Source organism: Pomacea canaliculata, linkage group LG5 (genome assembly GCF_003073045.1).
Source record: "Pomacea canaliculata isolate SZHN2017 linkage group LG5, ASM307304v1, whole genome shotgun sequence".
Classification (NCBI taxonomy): Eukaryota; Metazoa; Mollusca; class Gastropoda; order Architaenioglossa; family Ampullariidae; genus Pomacea; species Pomacea canaliculata.
The window spans coordinates 3,043,764-3,058,809 of record NC_037594.1 but is presented as its reverse complement, the minus strand read 5'-3'; the positions used below and the strand labels follow the sequence as shown (position 1 = coordinate 3,058,809).

Sequence of the window (15,046 nt, the reverse complement as noted above, 5' to 3'; positions counted from 1 at the left end):
TCCTGTACTATGGAGTATATCCACAACAACTTCCCACAAGATCAATGGACTCACGTGTTCACTGACGGGTCAGCCGAACAAGCCGTGAAAAATGGTGGCGCCGGAATTTACATCAGGTACCCAGGAGGAAGAGAAGACCGTCTTTCTCTCGCAACCGGCCTCTACTCCACCAACTTCAAGGCTGAAGCAGTTGCTATTCAGACCGGTGCCACCCACGTTGAAAACAGCCCAGACACCTCCAACAACGTCGTCTTCTTTACGGACGCACTGTCTGTCCTGCAGGCCTTACAGACTGCCAGAGACAAGAAACTGAACGACCTGTCCACTGCTCTCTCCTCCTTATGCGGAGACTGCACAGTCGTCTTACAGTGGATTCCCTCCCACTGTGGGATTTTTGGCAACGAAGCCGCAGACACTCTTGCCAAGGAAGGATCCAAAAAGAGCAGCAAGACAGGTCCACCACCTACAGCGAAGTCAAATCCATCATCAAGGCCAAACAGCACAACAAGTGGCTGCAGCAGCACCCACGTTTCAACCGAAACGACCCGTACTACCTGCTTACAAGGGCTGAGCAGGTCATTATTTTCAGGCTGAGGACAGGCCACAACCGTCTCAATTTCCACCTTTACACCAAGCTCCGGATCGGCCAGACAGACCAGTGCCCGTGCCAGACAGGCAGTCAGACAACAGCACATCTACTGCAAGAATGTCCTATGCACGAAGAACTCAGGCACCGCATTTGGACTGATGAGACGCCAGTATTGAGGAAGCTACACGGCAGCCTGGAGGACCTGCGGCGCACGGCATCATTCGTGCAGGAGGCAGGCGTGTCCATTTGAGTGAACGACGAAGAAGAAGAAGAAGTCACAAAAGCCAAAAAAATCTTTCTTTCCGTAGTTTGTGCAAGCCCTTCAACATCCTAAAGCAGCTAGCATCCTACTTACTTCCTTTCGTGGCTTCTGGACGTTGAAAGTAAGACACGAGCAGTCAGCTATCTCGACATGGCAGATTGGAGGTGAAGTGGCTGGAAACTTGTCTAAAAAGCTGGTCGAGCGCAGCGCGGGGAATATGGCAGTTTATATCGCCATCACCCTTCATGTGCGACGATAACTAGACATCTAGTGCCTGGCATCTATCATCGTGGTGCGGCATCAGCAGTGTGCGACTGATACACTAATAAGTTTTACGAACCTTGCTCCGTCGAGAGACCACGCGCAGGCAGAAAATTATATCAGATGATGAATGAATTTCCCTGAGTATTGGATACGGTTGAGCAGCACAGGATTCGGTTAGCTTGTTAACATTCCAATGTGCCATCGGCGACGACTAAATAAGCCGGTAACTTCATGCTTATCAAGAAAAAAGATTAAGTGAAAATGATATCAACTAAGAGTGTTCTTCTACATTTTTTTCTTAGTCGATATTTTAATATTTTATTAAGAAATCGTAAAGGGATTTTTGCGAGTATGTTTCTTACCTTCGCAACTCTTTATTAAAAAGCTTTCCTCGCTGTGTGTAATCTTAGAAGATTTATTTTAACCTCTTTCTCTGTCTCTCACGAACGTACAACAGATTGAGTCTCAGTCTCGCTGTTCCTCTTTGAAGACCAAGTCGGCTTTGGTATGTTGCCACAGAAACCGCCCGGAGGACACTTTGAGATCAATAGTCATTAATTGACAAATTTTGCCGCTAATCCATCACCGCTGGTCCGGCGCGTGCGCACTGAGTGCTTGTCCACGCGCTGAGTGAGCAGCAGGGGACACCACCCATGACCCGCTTACCTCCCCTGACAAACATGGCACCGGGCCCTTGGAAAGCGGTGACAAATATGGCGCTGAGGACGGGCGCAGCATAATCTGTTTACTTCTCTTTAGAAACGTGACCCTGGGTAAAGCTGGCAGCTGGCCTGACATGAGGACTGATCTACCCGTATATATACACACGAGAGAGCAGTCTACCCGTATATATACACACGAGAGAGCAGTCTACCCGTATATACACACACGAGAGAACAGTCTACCCGTATATACACACACCCTGTCGCACACACACGAGAGAGCAGGTATAATGATCATCCTAATCATTTCCACGTGGAGGATGTCCACAAAGATGTGTGGTGTTCATGCCTACAAAAATCTCAGAGCCGTTTCCTCCTGTCTCCTCCTCAAACACTCTCTCTAAGCCCCTCTCTCCTCTCACTCCCTGCCCATGCTCAATTTTACGAGTGGCGAAGCCTGGAGCTGGTCTGTGGAGGAGAAGGCGTGTTACTTTGCTCTGTCCCCAAGCAGTTAATCAACTTTCTGCTCCTGTGAACTTTAGAAACATGCATTTGTGGCCGATGTGGAGGCTGGTTGTACCGCCGACCTTTCGTGTGCAGGACTCGGGGGAATTGTCTGCAGGCTCTCGTCACCGGAGCCGTGTGGAATAATAATGTCCGATAATTCCACATGGAATCACTAACACAGGTGGCGCTCTCCGGGTGTGTTTGTTTGTGTGCGTGTATGTGTGATGGTGTAACTGATCCTAAGGTGCACCTGATGTCTGTCTAAAGTGTTCATGTGTGTGTGAGTGTTGATGCACTTCGAGTCCGCCTTTATTGGCGGGAAAAAAAGAGATAAATAAATAAAAATAAAGGAGGTTGAAAGTAATTCAATATTGGATTTACAGGATCATTCTTTGCCCCAGAGTGTCTAAAAATAGTGTTGTTTTTCTTAACACATTATAACTGAATAATCTTTTGTCTTCATCGAAGATGTATTTGGCTAATACATATTTATTTTTAAAACGTGGATGAAGTGTTAGTTAAAAATAATCTTACCTTCTCAAAGGACAGTTTGTGTTACCCTATGTGTATACATATTATTACATGTTTACTATTTAATAATAATATATTTATATGATAATGTTATTCCATGTATACTTTATGATCTTGGTATTCTGTTATTAAAAAGTTATTAAAATATTATTAACTCTCCTGTTTTTATAGGCGAGGTACAAATAATTATGAAACATTAAAATTTTATAACATCTTGTTTACCTCATGAAGCAACTGAAATCCAGAAACTGTAGCACACACCCGTCACAGAGATTATTATATCTATACATGTACACGTGCTGCCTGACCTTAAAGCAAAAATATTCTTTACAGTACAGTTTATTTACTAAAATATCCACACTCAAATATATTTCACAATGTTTTGAGAATTTAACCACAGAAGAAAATAATAAAAATTTTTCGCAAAAACATTTATTCTGCTGCTTTACAGAGTATAAATAAAGAAATAAAAAGTTAAATAAATCAGTCTACACTGAAGGCCGCAGACAGACAAGCAATAGATGAAGCTGATAAAGAATAATAAAATCTCGCGAAGTTTTATTCTGACAGAACCCCGCAATTTCTTTGCCTTAATTGTTGGAAGTGTCAAGAGAATGGACAGAAATATTTGAGGAAAGATGTGAGATGTTCTATCAGCTTCGTGGCCAGTGAATTATGATGAGAATTTACTTGGTTTTTCAAAGACTTTTCCCCCGGTTATACTGTGCGGTCACCCCTAGAAATAAAATTATTATCCACTGACTGTATTGTGTTGTGGCTGCTGTGCCTTTATTGTGACTTAAAATAGTCCATCCTTATTTTAGACCCAGTCATCTGTACTTCACATATATTAGGCCGAACAAACAGGAAGAAAATATTTGTTTAACATGCTAAAAATGACATCATTAAAATTCTCACTTTGTGGGTAGTGATCCAAAAATAATAATAATAGTTAGTATTGACCTTACACGGAAACTGCGAGGCAACATAAACAGGAAAGTAATGAATTACTATTTTGTCGACATTATTATTGCTGTTTTCGTCATGTCCTCTTAATAATATTTTTCAATGTGTTAAATTTAATTTATCTACTTATTCGTGCAAGCGAACGCGCGCCCACACACAGGGGGAAAGTTCCCCTGTCTGCCCTCTAGCTATACTTTACTGTTTCAATCTGTGAGATTCTTTAGTAAGCTAACAAACAACTTAAGTTTCATTTCATTTCTGTTTACTTAATGTCTATTTTTTTAAACCTTAAAAGTATTTTAAACATCAGTAGACATTCGCCAAATGTCAGCAAAGGACGTTCGGTGCTCCGCTTATTTCTTAGTCTTGGAAGAGAAGAAAATCAAGGGAATGCCAGCTCGTTAGTTGCCTGCATCCTCCTTCCATCTCCTGTCTTCTTCGTTATACAGAGTGGACATCACAACGAATCGCAGATAGTTGTAGACGCCTGGACTTGCCGCAAGTCCAACTAGACAACTGCTTGGACCTTCCCTCTCTCCAAACCGTTTCCGTCTTCCACTGGTGGCGGCCATTATCGATCATCGCTCTGCTTCTCTCTCTGCAAATCGTCCACTCGGCGCACTCTCAAAAAAGCACTCCAGGCCACGTCTGACCTCTTTTGTCTGCACATCTTACACACAATTCCCCGCTCCCATTCTCCAACACTGTCACCAGCTCCTCCTGGTTCAGAACCCACTCCCATTTCTTGCCCACCTCCACCATGCAGTACAACTATAGTATAGACAGCAACAACGGGTTACAGTGGCTCAGATATTGAATGTGTATTAAAAGATATAGATGCATGTACCGGTCAAGTCTGTCAACAACGTGGGCGACAACGACCACAGCGTCCACCTTACCTCTTCCCTCCACTACACTCCTTGAGCTTCATTCATCGAGTGTGTGGTTATTTCCTTCCAATTCTCCTGGAGGTAAGTTCAGACAGTGTCCATGTTTTTCGTGCACGTGCATTAAAAGAGTGAACTGCGAGGTTCACTGAGCCACTTACAAACGAGAGAGAATGCTGGGATCCAAGATGCTGCTCAGACAAATATGGCTTACATTATTACTTATTAACATTATGGCCCCCAGTCATTTCTGGTTTTCTCGATATAAACCTTATCCTAGCCTAGGGAGGACTGGGGGGAGGGCACCCCATGAGATAATTGAGAAACTTTACTTGCAGGAACGGAGAGAAAAGATGTTTTTCTCATGGTACTTTCTTCAGTATAATGTTACATTTATGCATCTTAGCAGTTAAGAAGTAATATGACAAGAAGACGGTAGCCAAAACTAAACAGAAAAAAGAGGAGTTAAGCAGGAATGGAGGGAGGGAGGTGCTGGTGAGTAATACTGACAGTAATACATATCCTGTGTCCTCCACCATCTCGTACTCATAGCAGCATCTTTCACTGGAACTCACACACGTAACTGGAAAAAAGCTTCTGGGTAATGAGGGACTAAGCTTATGTACTGTCCTACACCACGGCCTTCACCACGACAGACGATCGCGGATTGTCGTCGTCGCCCAGGGACACGACATCACAGGGCGGTCAACCACCGTCGCTTGACGTCTACTTGAAGTCTTGGACTACTTTGACTTTTCACAGTGTTTATTTTCGTTTATTTCATTTTCTTTTCAAATTTTTCTCACCATTAATGCTGCTGTTGTAAACAGTAGTCGTATTTGATACTCCTCCATGTGCTACTTCTATGCAGATTCTCGAATCACGAAGAAAATAATCATGTTTTACTTAATAATGAAATTGAGCCCACTGATTAAAAACGATCTCTTGGATAAAAACATGGGTAATAAGCCTTCGTTTATCTATCTATTAACAATGGGAGATAATAACATGCCAAGCCCAGACATCTTTACATAGGTAGTAGTGAGATAGTAAATGACACATTACAAGCAGCAGCAGGAGTGGGCGTGGCAGCAGCGCTATCCGCATCACGTGTCTACACAAGTCCGTGATAAGATAGTCACTAATGAACAGGATGTAGAGTCCCATGAGTTCTCGGCAAGACAAGGTCTCCATATCCCGAGGTTTAAACCTTGACCTTAGCACTCACCCTTACCCTACACCCTCTGTTCGCTTGACTTTCGTTAAGGTGCTTTGACTTGTTGGGATTCATTACTGACGGTTAGTCGAGACTGTTAAATGCATGCTATGTAGATATTTATTTATTTTGTTGAAGTTGAGTCCAACCTTATTCTTATACCATCACTTATCTCCCCATAGCTCAGCTTTTCTCCCCTGGCAACATAATTTAATAAATTCGTGTTAACTTTGGTTTGATTTTTTTTTCAACTCTTTACATCAACTGGAAAGCTGAACGTGAGCATTAACTCACTTGCATCTGCTCATCAGTTTCATCCACTTTCAATTCACATTCAGAGTTTAATAAGTTAAACAGCTAAATTATCGTTCAGTTCAGTGGGTTAAAAATACAGAACATTACATCATTGTCTAAAACTTCGTGGGTTTTTTTTTTAACTGTTCCTCAATTTTCTATTATAATTATGTTAGTGAGATGTCATTGTGTGGATGAGTCTATTGATAAGTTTGGTGTGCGACTCTCTCAAAGGATGATCACTTCGCTTGTTTTATCATAAAACCCTCTAACACTAAGATGTGGATTGTAAAGTGTTACAGACTCAATAACGGAAACACATTCGCTGTGATGTCCACTCTGTGTAACAAGGTTTGAAATAAAATAGTCCGTTGTGGGACATGCGGATGCCGAATGAGAGGAAATAACCCAGAGACGATTACATTATCATGCTATCATCTTCCACGAAACTTCAAAAACGACACATGATGCCGAAATGTGACTCTCGGGTACGGGGTCCTAACAGATCCGGGTGGGATCAGGCCAGGTGTGCTGGTCCCTCAGTGAGTCATTGAATAGCCTCGTTTTCCACAGGACCTGCTCGATGAACAGAGCATCTGCTGCAGACCAAGTTCACTTAAACTTGGACCAGTGAGGGTAGCTGTGTAGATCAAAGGAATTCAATAGAAGGAAATGGTTTGTAAAGTGAAACATAAGACACGTGCGACTCTCGCGGACTCATGGGAAGGAAGCGAATGGCCGAACATTCACACACACACACGCTCGCTTACACATTCTCTCTCACACACACGTGTGCAGCATGGCAAGTGGCTGGTACATCATCCTAAGCCCGCACTCATCCAGCATCAGCAGCCAAAGCAGCTTGGCGTGTCTGTAGGGGAGGCAACCATAGCGGGGGCCCGGGCGCCATTAGCGAGTGCGAAGAGCGCGCGACGTCCGCCACAAAATGGCGAATAAAAAACACGGAGCGGAGGTAATTCACCCTCAAAACCTGGGATCGATGCTTTGACTGCATGTCATCGTGCTTACCTCCTCCTGCTTTCGTTTTGCATTGCCAAAGGGAGACAACTGAACGCGAAGGGCAGCGAGTATGACACATGCAGCGACTAGTAATGATGCGTCTGGGTCATTTAGTTTAGTTATTTTTGTTTTCGAGCCTAACTTAATATGACTCCTACTGTGAACGTACAGATGACAAATACTTTGATTTCTCCTGTAATAATAATTCATCAAGAGAAAAAAAAATTGAGCTTAGTCAAGCAGCGCCGCCATTTATTCAAAGGGAGGCGAGCCTCACATGGACGCCGCATGAAAACTTTTCTGTGACAGCCTGGTAGACGATTGTTTGTTATGTAAGCACTGCTCATACAGATGTCTGTCTAGTGTTCTTACCTGAACTAAACACCTGTACAACAGACAGACAGCCACCACGTGGAGAAGACAACTCTAGCGAGAGGAAAGTACGAGTGACTCACTCAACCTGTTTCACCTGCTGCCTCCCACACTTTCCCATTCTTCGCCAAAAACAAAGATTTATTTATAATTTCGATGACAATCAATCAGTCGTACTACAGCCAATCAATTCCTCGTTGTGCTGTTGTTAATTTTGAAGTGAGGATAATCAGGAGCTCTTCAACGAACGTTTAAACTGATTTTGTTTTTGTTTTGTGGCTAGTAGTTATTGGTTGTTTTGTTGTTGCTATAGCTTATTTATTGTTTGTTTTGTATACATTGGTTATTTTTTTCAGTTAGTTATTGGTTGTGAGTTGATGTAACATTGATTTTTGTTATTGTTAGTTGTTTTGTTAGTAGCTTGCTATTAGCTGTTGTTGTTGTTGTTGCTGTTGCTTGTTAATTGTTTTTGTTACTGCTATTGATGTTGTTAATATAAACAGAAAAGAGAGAGAGGAAGAAACTTAAAGTCAGTTTGCTGGAGATGCTGTAGAATGTCTCATGCAGTGAATATTTGTTGTGATCAGACATCTTGACATGTGTGAGACCCTCCCTTGGGATCATCTGAGATGTCTGACACCGTGAAGAATCATTTGATTGTCTGATGTACGAAGATCATTGTTATGTCCAATGTCAGTGTGTACACTAGCCTTATCATCCTCTTCTGAATGCCAGGCGGGCGAGAAGAGCTTTATTGATGGCGTGCGATGACTCAGATGAATGAGCAAAGCGACTACACTGACAAAGTCGTGGTGCTGGTGCTGGTGGTGCTGCTGGTGCTGGTGATGCTGGTGGTGGTGCTGGTGGTGCCAGCGGCACTTGCTGTTTGAGAACGCCGGATGGAGCCCATAAAATGTCGGATTAGCAGGAATCCTTACAGATCCTATAGAATGTCAAATGAATCCATGCTGATCCCGTAAAATGTCGGATTAAATAGAATCCTTACAGATCCTCCGGAATGTTCCGACAGTTTAAAAATGGCGACAAGATCCTCTGGAATGCCGGAGCTTGTGAAAAGGCACGTCTTATCTTAAAAAGAAGGAAAGAGCTGAAAACATTTCTTTTTAAATCGTAGAGGAAATGTAATGAAAGAAAAAAAAAATTAAAAAATAATATTTTTAAGAACTGATCAGATGCAATGATTCAGATGGAATATTCTTTGTGGAAAGAAACCCCAGCTGCGGAGAATGTTTTTGTTTCTGGTTTTGTTTTTTTGTTTTGTTTTGTTTTTGTTGTTGTTTTTGTTTTGTTGTTTTGTTGGTTTTTTGTTGTTTTTTGTTGTTGTTTTTTTTTGGGGGGGGGGTGTTTTTTCTGGTAACGTCCAGTCCATTCTGCAAGGTCCTAACTGTCGCAGTTTAGCACATTTCTCCCACAGAAATGATGTCAGGTAGAAAATTAAAGTCCGCAGGGACAAGTTTTGGTCGGGATGCTTTACTCGATCACTGTCCATAAAGCGCATTTGTGTGTAATAATGTGATTCTGGGTAGCTTCTACAGAGGCAGCCAAGCGACTGCACTGACACTGGCACAATAACAGACCAGGGGCCGCCTAGGTGAACGGATCAAAAAGCAAACTGCACGGAGGTTTTTTTTTAAAAAAGAGAAGAAAAGAAAAAAATAGCAAGCTCGCATGAAAGGGCTCTCCCATTGTAAGACCCTTCCACTCGCCTTCATGGCTTCGTTTAATTCTTGTGGTGGCTCTTGCTGCCATCAAGGCTGTCTGTGCTAGAATCTTACAGATGCACTGCGAAGATGCTGAACGAGTTTTATCCGATCATCAAAACCGGTTCGCGATTTGGACTGACAAGCAACTACCCTGCCACCGCGATATCATCAATTGTTACCCTGATTGACAACCGCTTGGCGCGGGATGCTTCTCTCCTCTCCTCCTTTTTTTCTCTCTTGACAACAGCCACAACAAGGTGTTTCTCTTTTTTTTCTTTAAAAACATTTCTGACCGTTATTTAGACGCAGTTGGCGTATGCCATTAAAAGAAGAAAAAAAAATCCACCCCGCAGACATTTTTAGAGGAATCGTGGGTGATAGCCCTGAGAACTCCAGCTTTTCTCTTTCGTCCGACACCCAAAAACCTTTCCCCCCTTTTGCTTGCTTTTCCTCTTTTTTTGACCACACACAATTTGACAGGCTTTCCGTATCTTTCTCTGGCGGGGGGAATATTCCCTTGACGTCAGCTCAAGACAGATAACTGGCGCAGCGTGCAGGGGAGGCAAATGACCAGGGCAAGCCGCTTCATTCTTCGCCCATCGATTGCTGGGGCCGCAGCAAAACACTCCGCATCTTTATCTGCAGCTTAAAGCAGCGAGATTTCCTGCAGCCGACAGTCGTCCATGTCTATGTGTCTGCTTCCTGACAAAGTTGCGGCGCGGAGAGAGTGTGGAAGACGGTGGACGAGGAGGAGGAGGAGGAGAAGTGGAGGGCTGGGAGGAAGGGGAGACTAAATCGCCGCGTCAGCAGGCCGTGTGCCCTGATGGGTTTTTAATCGACCTTCAGGCGAGCCCCGAGAGTCAGCTCCTTGCGACTCGCGCCCAGACGTCCCCACTCCCCGAGCAAGTCGCAAGACGGTTTTTTTTTTTTTGGTTTTTCTTGCCTCTTGGGCATGCGCAGAAGTCGCATCCGTTTCCTGGCGTCAACCTACGGTTGCTGCCTGCATGGCGGAGATGGTGTTGTTGGCATGATGTATTGTGTCATTATGCGCTGGGAGGCTTGTCGGCTTCACGCTGATGTGCGGAGGGAGGCAGACTGTGGACACTGCGCGGTCATTACAGATGCCACATAAAGGACAGTGGTGATGACGGTGAAGAAATGATGTCACTGCCCGTTATATTCACACCTTGGGGGAAAATGTCATCACAAGCATTTTAGGGTGGTGCCAGCCGCCACCCCGTTACCTCGCTCTCTACCCTGCCTCTGTCTCTACCCGTATTGTCTAGTGGGGTCTTTGACTGTGTACCCTCGCAAGTCCCGGGTTTTCTGTCAACAGAAGATGTGCATCGCAGTTCGCTCGTTTGCTCCATCGGATAACATCCAAGTATAAAAAATAAACCCAGTTCATAGCAACATACACCAATCAACCTCGCCCATGTCCAGACAAAACTCATTGAAGTTTAGTCACACGGTGATTCGTATACATGCCAATAACTTGCTGAATAAATAGATAAATAAACAGCGATTTTTATGGGTTTGTTTACTGTGATATTTTTACCCTACAACACACTTATATTATCAGAATATGAGTTACTTAACATAACCGCAATGTTTACCCTATATTCTAAACAAATTTGGTACGTTTATTTTTAATGAAATGCACACTAGAGACAGGAAAGTTTAAAAATAAACAGGTATGCATCATTGTGCATAAAACAGTCATCGCTCAGTAGTAAACAGCAACATAGAAAAGTAGCAATGACTAATTGTGTTTGCCTTTATTAAATAAAATCAAACGACCATTTGCCTTCCAGTGTTTATATTTTTATGTCAACATGCTTTATATTGAATAATTATTAACTCATGTAAATCTTTAAATGAAAAATCAAAATGTCTTCCCGAAAAAAGGGCACGTGACTCCCACCTATTTAGTCTTAGTGATTTTTTTGTTACTAATTGAGCGAGGACCTGTACTTAATTAGCTTCTATTACTATATTTTAGTCAGTCAATCAGAAGAATGGTTTGAGAAACATTAATATTTGCTTCAAAATGCATTTCTTGGATTGTTTTTCTTTTTTACTGGTTTTTTTTTTATACCCCTTGTAATCCATCGTGTACAACATCGTTGTCACCATTCAAGAAAACGATGAGCTGTAATTAAGCGTGTGTGTGTGTGAGAGAGAGAGAGAGAGAAAGAGTTTGTATGTGTGTTATTGTTGTTGCCAATAGTGACGGGGAATAGCAAAGTCCTCTAACTCTTTCCCACTATAAACTGATGAGGTCTCATGGCAACCCCCAACCCACTCTCCTGTCTCCCCCCTCATGCCCGTGCCTCTATCATAGAATTCGCTCTTGTGATCATGGATTTTGACAAAGTCAAATCAACAAACTTTAAGGCTTGCTCTTACTTGGAAGCCGAGGAGACATTAATTAGTCGATGAGCTTATTCTTTATCGGGAACATGTCAAACCTCAAGTTAGACAACGCTGTGCTCAAAGGTCACGAGAAATCAACGGCTTTACGAAGAACATTCGGGAGATAATATCTTTGGTAAGTGTGTTGTTAGACAATATATTTGTCAATACAACTGTAGTACTTTGGTTGCTGACCTTTGGCCTACAGTCATTGTAAAGGGTGACTACTCTAGTACCGCTGGTCAGCAAGAGTGGTCGCCCAGTTCCCAATACAACATTTTCTCTACACGACTTTGTTTTTCTACATTATCTGGAAAACTAACAGTCAAATATAACAGCAAGGATAAAAACAGACAGGAGAGTGGGCACTGGCGACAATGATGACAGTATGAGTATGCTATGTGTTGACAGACCGCCCGACAGACCGACGATAATAAATTAAGCAAGACACAAAGAAACCCATGTTATCCGCTTGTTTTGATTGTTACATCAATAAAGGTGTTACCTATGGGTGTGTAGTCGTGTAGTAACTATCACGTGATGTGATAACGAGGGTTGCTGAAGCTGTCGTATTATGTTGTGATGACGATGGTCTTAGTGATGGTGTTGTGTTGTGGTGTAACTGTTATAACGGTGGTTTAGTGATGGTGTCGTGCTACCTACCCAGAAGGCCTGGTGTCCGGCACCTGTCTGTCCAGCGGCAGGAGGTCGCTGGCTGTCACATTGTAAGCATGCTGCAAGAATCCGTCTTCCTTCAGTCTCCGCTCCATAGTCTCCTCCGCTCGCTCGGGTGACCTGCTCCTCACGCGCGGGGTCGCCGCAGGAGTCGTAGGAGCATTATCCGACACTTGACTGTTGCGGGTAGCACTCCGCGCAACCGTTGCCTTTGACACTTCCTTAGACTTGCGCAACGAACCCCATACGTCACCGGGGTCACTTTGAACCACAGGCGACCCTGATGACAGTTGACGAATATCTTTATGCCTCGACACGAGGGTGTCACCACGACGACCTGAGATATTCAGTGCGGAGGAGGTTTGTTCCCCATGAACGTCAAAAATGCCGTTATCCTCATCTTCGTTCGGCGACCTCGAGCGCCCTCTGGGGTCACTATCGCTGTCGCCGACGTCGCTGGGTCGAGCTCCGACCTGGTGGATTCGCCTTCGACTAGCGTCAGCATGATGGCTGTCCACCGTGGAGATGGTGATGTGGGGTTCCAGCCTTGCTCTCCCCTGGTCGTGGTCTTCGTCGGCCTCCACTGGAGGTTTGACCTCGCCTGTCACAGATAATACACGACCTGCCCACCCGTGAACTCCTGCTCTGCCCATGACATTTTGCTGTTCTGTGTCCCACCCCAGGCGATGCCTGGGAGCCTCCACCGGCCGTAAGGTGGGGACCTGTCCGTGCATGGAGAGGCTGAAGAGGGTGAGCAGGAACACCCAGGCGATTACCAGCCACCCGGCTAGGTGCACCCGCGATAACACAGGCCGCCATCGCCACTTCCCTCCCGCGCATACCCACACCCTAATCCTCATGAGGTCACACGTGCCACTACCCGGATTAACTCAATCCTGAATTCGTCAGGTCCCGACTTTTCCCCACTGACGACCTTTGTCCGGCAACATCTTCAAATTTCCCGCTGGACATCCTCCCGGACTCCCATCTCCAGGTACAGGCAGGGAACCACAACTGACCTACTTCTAGCACAGAGAAACGTTATGATGGGAGTGACTGGGGTGAGAGGTCACCTCCCCTCTTGTCCCACATCACTCTGCTCCATCACCGATCGCTCTACGATCATCGTCGGATGTCTAACTGCTGCCTGGCACATGCATCACGACCGTCGTACGCAGGACGAATGGCGGCAGCAGCATTGTTACTAAGTCACCCGAATATTTTTTTCCTCTCTCTTCTTTCACGCACAGGACTCCACCGCGGCGAGCGACAGCTCAATGTTGTTGATGTCGTCTCTGACAGTCGCCGCGCGGCGCTTTTACAGCAGGCGCGGTCCTCCTCCCGTCCCTCCTTCACACTGCACACAGTCCCACAGACTACACCAACAGCTGGAACACCACCACCACCAGCAGCAGCAGCCTTCTGCGGCAGTTGGAATCCATTTTTCACGTCACAATCACACGTCTGGCACGGCGAGGGCTACCTTACCTCCCGCTCCTCCGCCCTGGTGTTCGTTCCTCCGCACCCCGATCTCGCTCGCCGTTCTCGCCGAGCCACCCCCTCCTCGCCGCCGTGGAGCGAAAGAAGGGTGGGTGTTGCGAGCGACAGCGACGACTTGACGACCGTGTGGATGGTCCGCTGGCTGCGCGCTATCTGACCGTGTCATCACAGCCCTTGTGTCGCGAGCCGACAGCGCGCATCACTCTCCGAGAAGCAGCCTGCCAATCTTAATCGCTCCCTACCAGCGCCCAACACTCGGGAAATTGCCGCTGCCTCACGGGCTGCTGGAGAGGGGGGTGGCATGAGGGAGGAGGGTGTGAGGTAGGTGGGTAGGGGCGTGGGAGGATGTATGGTGCCCTGCGAACGAAACCGAGGCGGCGCGAGGGGAGAATCACTGTGTACAGACGAGCGCACACACGTACACACACACAAACACATTCACTCGAGAAACTGTGAATGATGCTTCGACAGATTTCACAGGAAAAAAACCAAAAAATTCTAGACTTTAGATAAGAATGTCATTTGCATATTTTACAGTCTGGTTCCTCGTGAATCGCCAGGTGAGAGATTATCACTCGCCGGTCACCAGTGAAATGTAGAAATGGTTGAAGCGTGGCCGTCACACTGGATGAATCGATCTCAAGCAGGCAGGTGAGCACGCCTACCCAGCTGACGTGCCGAGGGAGGAGGCAGGTTGTGGGCGTGGCCAAGGGGTGATTGACAAGGCTTCAGTGGCCTATTGGGGCGTGGCCTGGCAGGGAGGGTGAGGAGGACGTGCACATGCCTGCTACATGTCATCACTCAGTCCGAGCGCCGGTTGTGTTCTCTGGAGGTGTTGCCCTCCCGGTCGGCGGTAAGAAATTACCTGATAACAGGATCATGGTGGATGCGCAAGTGTCTGCGTGCGTGTGTGAGAGAGAGACAGAGAAAGGAAAAAAAAAAACGAGGGCTTGTGGAGATGTTAGACTATGAACGACGATTGAGATGATTTCACTGAATTTATATATTTATTTGTTTTAAATATATAGATAATGTAATAAACAAACGATAATAATCTCAAAGAGGTGGTTCTCGGGTGTGTACAGAGAATTAATCTCTCCATTTATATGTCCCCCACACATTTCTGGACCCCTTTGTAATATGCACAACATGTTCCAGGAAT

General features: G+C 45.2%; 1 protein-coding gene across 1 annotated transcript in view; it reads right to left on the bottom strand.

Moving 5' to 3' along the window:
- Positions 1 to 14,753, bottom strand: part of LOC112564391 (polypeptide N-acetylgalactosaminyltransferase 16-like) — a 57,422-nt gene extending 42,669 nt beyond the window's left edge. The window contains exon 1 of the mRNA XM_025239164.1: positions 12,373 to 14,753. Within this exon, the coding sequence (XP_025094949.1) occupies positions 12,373 to 13,244 (872 nt within the window). The 5' untranslated portion in view covers positions 13,245 to 14,753. The remainder of the gene's footprint in view (positions 1 to 12,372) is intronic.
- Positions 14,754 to 15,046: the final 293 nt, after the last annotated feature.